Source organism: Branchiostoma lanceolatum, chromosome 13 (assembly GCF_035083965.1).
Source record: "Branchiostoma lanceolatum isolate klBraLanc5 chromosome 13, klBraLanc5.hap2, whole genome shotgun sequence".
Taxonomy (NCBI): domain Eukaryota; kingdom Metazoa; phylum Chordata; class Leptocardii; order Amphioxiformes; family Branchiostomatidae; genus Branchiostoma; species Branchiostoma lanceolatum.
The window spans coordinates 5,447,149-5,453,148 of record NC_089734.1 but is presented as its reverse complement, the minus strand read 5'-3'; the positions used below and the strand labels follow the sequence as shown (position 1 = coordinate 5,453,148).

Here is a 6,000-nt window from a genome sequence, read left to right as displayed (position 1 = left end):
AAGATAGAAATTTAACTGTTAATTAACACTCGGTTGTTAACATTTATGTCAACACATTCAAAAATAACCTAGCGCCATTTCTTGGGCATTCACTCTCATTATTCCAAGTACATATTGAATTTCTGTCCTCTACCACTTCTGCATGAATTCTGTAAGAGTAAAAGACTGGACAGGACCAAGTCAGATCGGTAACGAAGGCTTTGTAATTAAAGAAAGGTTCCACTTATGAAATAAAATGCGTTCTTGAAGGGATCGTGCGTCAGTAGTGTGCGTCATAGAGAAGACCTTTTTGTGAAGTCTTTTGTTACTCAAGGTTGGCCTTCATGAGATGAAAAATAAGGATACCTCTATTGCGTCAATAGCAATTACGAATTTTTTTCCACCGATAACTTTCAATACATCCATTCTTGTGCACACTATAATCTTATGTGCTGCTTTTATGCGCCGTACATATTTCATACATTCAACCTTGCTCGCATGATGAACAAATAGAAGCGCAACAAGTAACTAAGCGTGGTCAATGAAAATATTCACAACAGAGGTATGGTATTTTAGTCACTTTTAAAACCCTTCTGTAGAAAGCAAGTGCTAAGAATTATTTCATTTTGGAAGCTAAAGATGGAATAGAGATAGTGTTGGAAACCTGGCTCTGCTCTGACTACATCAGTCGTAAGGTGATGTACTCAACCAGTTGTAACAACAATCCATCAGGCTGATCCGTTATAACTGTGGTGACATATTTGTTGATGGTGCTTATAAATGACAATACAGATAGCATACTTGCTCTCCATTGCAGCAATCTGATATCATATTCATTATGAATATAGCTATCACTGCCTGTTAACACGTAGTAAGATGTTATGATGCTGTGAAAGGCCTTCAAATCCCTCAAGGACGCACTGTATGAATAATCAGGATATCACTTAGCGACGAAGGACAAACCGTAAAATGTAATGGCCATAAAAACCGTCTTCATTGATCACATATTTCTATGGTCATATATTCATGGTCACTCCTATCATCACTGTGTGTCACAAAAACATTGCATACTTGCTCGCCATTGCAGCAATCTGATATCATATTCATTATGAATATAGCTATCACTGCCTGTTAACACGTTGTAAGATATTATGATGTTCTGAAAGGCCTTCAAATCCCTCAAGGACGCACTGTATGAATTATCAGGATATCACTTAGCGACGAAGGACAAACCGTAAAATGTAATGGCCTTACATGCGTCTTCATGGATCCAACTGCGCGTGCGCAAGTCAAGGATGAAGGCCTATGTGACGTAAACAAAACACGCCTGGACAGTGTTTGGCAAACCGACTGGCAGTGGTATATCAGGACATGTAGAAAGCATGGTCGAGACAAGAACTGTTGGCATATAAAGGGCCCTCACCTTTGACCTGAACATACGAAGCTTGATCCGTGAACATTCTTAAATCCAGGTTGGTTTATGGGGAAGGGGCGACTTTTGAAGGTTGTAACTCATAGTAACGTCACAGTTACTCGTACTGGGATACAGTATCACCAATCCTGTGAGGCCTTCACAGTCCTCAATGATGCAACAGTTTCTTACGTCAGCCCTAGCAACCAACGTGCGTCTGGCCTAACAACCAATGACACATAGTACGTCAGCCATAGCAACCAGGGACACTGGCGTTTTAGAAACTAAGTCTGCAAGGGGAGCATTTTGACTAACAATTGACTGTTGTATGAGTTACTGGAAAGTGACCTAACAGCATACTTATTTTCCCCCACGATCTGTGTAAAGGAATTTGCAGTTTAAAATGATCACTATTTCTTTTGCAACGAACAACATTGCACCCATCCTGGTACATATGAATATATAATTTATGAGTATTTTCACTGTGATATTTTCATGGTCGCTCCTATCATCACTGTGTGTCACAACAACATATTCTGGGAGAAGAAATCGATTTATTCAATGTACATTTTACTGCGGCGTCGAATGGCAAAGCGGCTAGGCTAGACGACTCGAGATCGAGAGGCTACGGGTTCGATTTCTGGCATTTCTGCCAAGACGTTGTGTCCTTGGGAAATACACTTTACATGATTTCTTTACTCCACCCAGGTGTACAAGTACAATGGGTGCCTGACTTCAGTTGCAAGGTAGCAAGAGGGATGGCTAGGCTCCGCAGTCCAGTCCCGTGTCCTGGACCCACTGCCCCATATGGCATCAAAAAGGCTGTGGGACTACATTTACCTTTACTACCTTTTACAGGATGGCCAAGTATGTACATGTAATAAAATGACATAAATTCACACTGTTATACACGTCTGTTGCAAAATATATTGATGCTTCCCTCAAATGTACAAAAAAGCTACAGACCAACTTATTCTCAACATGAAAATTTCAGACAATAACTGAATCACTGCTACTGTTACTGTTTTTGGCTCGACCTGGGATACACATATTCACAAGAACAAGCTCACCAAAAACGAAGAAACCATATACATATATTGTATGCGCTTATTCTTTATAGATGTCTGAAGTAAATAATTCTTAATATTTAATAAAAGCTCATTATAATGTAGTTGCAGCTACTTAAGGTTGCTCAAAATAGTTGTCCATTTTGTGTTGTCTAAAGAATACATTATCCATGTTATCTATTTGTTGCAATATATATCAACACTTGGGTGAACTGCACAAAGAAAACTACATACCAGCTAGCTTAAGTATTCTCGGCAGTAAAATCAATGACAAGAGTTGGAACATGTTGTTATCTTTTCATTAGGCCTTATGTTCGTTCAGTTCGGAAAGTTCTTCAAGAACGACAGCAAACTTGTTAAGATGTTTAGGATCAGGTGCTTCTGTCTTGCTAGTTTTCGTTGGCTTTCGCCTCCTGACCTCGGAAAGAGTTTGCTTTGCTTTGTCTACCGTCTCAGAGGTTGAATCCTTTACAAATGCAACCATCTGTAAGTCATCAGTGTTCGGATCCTGACTTTCCTCTGCGTACACATCCATGATGATGGTCATGAACATGCTCAGTAATACGAACTGCATTAAGGCCTGGTAAACAAAGAACATCAAGGGACCGAGAATATAGTGTCCATCCACGAGAGCATCGAAATCAAAACTACCCAACATCATGGTGCACAGGCTTGTCAGACTGGTCAGGATGTTCTTGTAATCCTGGAGTTTGATGCCGAACAGAAGATTTCCCATCTGTGTAAAGGCCATGAGAATGATGGCAGCTACAAAGAAGAACTGCAGAACTGGTTTGAATGACTTCTTGATAGTCACAGAGAGAGCGTAAACGTGTGAATTGAACCTTAACAGCCGAATGAACTTTAATGTAGCGCAACAAATTAGGAATGCCAGCAGGTAAGTGTAAATTTGAAACCAGTTCACAGCGCTTTTGTAGATCTCGAAGACGGATTCTTAAGCTGTTCGTTGTTCGACGGCCTGATCGATGATGCTCTGTGCGTTGAAGTAGACTCCGAGGGATGAGAAACCGATGGCGATGACGAGGAGTTCAACCCAGCTCCAGAAGTCACTCAGGTACTCGATCGGTCGGGCAAAAAGGCTCTTGGCTGTATTGACATAATGTATTACATGAATGTATATGAATGTGGTTGACTCATAGTTTAAAGCTGAGGCATCAGTGACTTGATTTTATGACTAGCATCTTCTAAACGCCTCAAAAGTGATGTAAGAATATAGGTTGTTTTGTTTTGTTTCAAGACCACCGTGTAACAAATATCGCTTCCCCCGACGTCCAAGTTTTTAAGTAATCCACAAAACACACATCATTTTGAGAGCAAAATTGGATTATTGGCGGACAAAGAAATTTTAGATCAAGAAAAGTTACTCACCTTCTTTAATAGCAAAGAAAAGAATGAAGACCGCAAGCACAGCTCTCAGTGCAAAAAGCAAGATGGCGTCCTGTTGGATCAGCCTCAAGGTTACGACCTCGGCCCCCCTGTAGGCGGCTCCCAGGTTGGTGAACTCCACTACTAGGGTCACCACGGAGAACAGGTTTGCATGCGGGTTGTAGAGAATGACCTCCACGAAGACGGCACGGGTTCGCTCGTCCAGCCAGTTGTGTTGCTGTAAGAATGTTGCTAGCCGCAAACCCGTCGTGCGCGTCTTCCCGAGCGGAGTGGAATAACCACCGGTGAGATACGTGCCGTGCTGTCCGAAATACGGGAAGCCTGGGGATACAGAAGTAGTTGTGATATAGTAAATATAATGATAGTTTGTAATATCAAGAAACGGGTGTCTGTTATTGTCTCTTATAAAAAAATGTGAATTGACTTTTCCAAACGTTCGTTCGTTCAGACCCCTGTAGTGCCTAGTGACACATATTGCAGCATTGTTCCTCGCTGTTTCAGTGGCAGGGTATATGTTTTACAAGGAGGAATAACAAGTCCTTCCCTTTTAATGTGCCCGGGACACGGGACCCCCATTTTACGTCCCTTCCGAAAGACAGGTGCAGTCCCAACGTAGATGCCCTTCCGAGGATTGAACCGGGGTCTCCCTGTTAGCAGCTAATTAGAACCAGGAGCTCAACTGTGATGCTGATACCTATTGAGCTATGGGAACATCCCTGAATTTTCCCATAGATTCGTATGGCGAGTTATAGAATTATCTAAATATTGCGAACAAAGATGAATGACAAATTTTTGAGAAAAAAAAATTGCTTAGACAATTATTCTTGACTTACTGCCAATCAAAGAAGCAAATCTGTACATCCATGGTGTGTCTGTTTCTTCCCTTGTTAGAAAGACGGTACAATTCGCTCCTGTGACCGGCGTACTGATTGTACTGGTAAGTGGGGATACCATTGGGGCACAGATGACCGTATCCGTACTGTTGATGGTATCGTTATAAGGGATCCATCCCTGAAATTGGTTACATATTGTTTTATTCATTGAACATCAAAACAGATAAAAAAGAATTACATTAACAGACTACAAAACCAATTTGTAAAAACGACCAATGATTATAGGATGGTACAAAATAAAGAAAAAAATGTATCATGATAATAGAATCTTACCCGGTCTTGCGTTCAATGGTGACACTAGAAAATTTGTAAGAATAGATAATTTGACCAAGGATTGACATATTCACCTGGATATAATCATCCGTATCCGCTGTCAGAGTGGAGTGTCTCACAGTACATCTTGGTGCAAACTCTTGCATTTTTTCAGGCGTCTCACAGTGTTGCCCTGAACAAATATGAAGAATCGAGATACGAAAAAAACTAGTGTTTATAGGAGAATGATATAGATACCTCCATGAGGGTTAGACATTCAGGTAATAATATACACATACAAAAGTTACTCAAACAACCGGATGAGTGTTATAAATGGCCAGACGTTTCACTGACGAAAGCCAGCTATCTGAAACGTCGGAAAGTTTACCAGTTGCTTGAGTAATTTCCCTATTGTGTTAGAGATGTAAAGTATGGGTTTTAAAATAAACAAACAAAACAACGAAAAATACGTTTAAAACGCGTCTTGGTTTAACACAGGAATTACTGCGTCGCACACCTGGTTTCAGCCTCACTTGTCTCAACTGCACGGCGTCTAAGGGGTGAGTTAGCATGTCTTGCAGCACGTTGTCATCTGCGTTGGCTTGTCCGTTGTACCATTCAGATGTACGTGTTGTCGGAATCAGGTCGCCTTCAATCCAACTCCAGAACGATGGAATGTCATTGATCTAGATATATAGGAACAGGAGAATATAGTAAGTACAAGACCGGGATGGACCAATATTTTTCTTTACAAGTGTGATGGGATCGTCAACGTGCTGGAGGTGTGGCTCTCCTCAAACACGGGACCTCCGGCTTTACATAAACCATCAAAGAGGACATCCCTAACCGAAGCTTGGTACTCATTTTCACCTGAGTTGAGTGGGGAAATGGGTGTGATTATTGTAGTGCCTTTCCCAAGGTATGGCATTGAGGCCTGCTGGGGATTCTAACCCAGAACCTGTAGATTCTAAATAAGTCAACGATCCTAACCACA

General features: G+C 41.2%; 1 protein-coding gene and 1 long non-coding RNA gene across 2 annotated transcripts in view; both read right to left on the bottom strand.

Moving 5' to 3' along the window:
- LOC136447424 (polycystin-1-like protein 2) overlaps window positions 1-6,000 on the bottom strand; it is a 97,087-nt gene that overhangs the window by 24,415 nt on the left and 66,672 nt on the right. The window contains exons 26-27 of the mRNA XM_066446337.1: window positions 5,524-5,692; window positions 5,102-5,199 (exon numbers count right to left, since the gene is read on the bottom strand). Of these exons, the coding sequence (XP_066302434.1) occupies window positions 5,102-5,199; window positions 5,524-5,692 (267 nt within the window). The remainder of the gene's footprint in view (window positions 1-5,101; window positions 5,200-5,523; window positions 5,693-6,000) is intronic.
- Window positions 2,304-4,176, bottom strand: LOC136447466 (uncharacterized). The gene is made up of 2 exons (XR_010757723.1): window positions 3,844-4,176; window positions 2,304-3,561 (listed from the first exon to the last, which is right to left on the bottom strand). It is a non-coding gene; the product is annotated as an uncharacterized lncRNA (long non-coding RNA).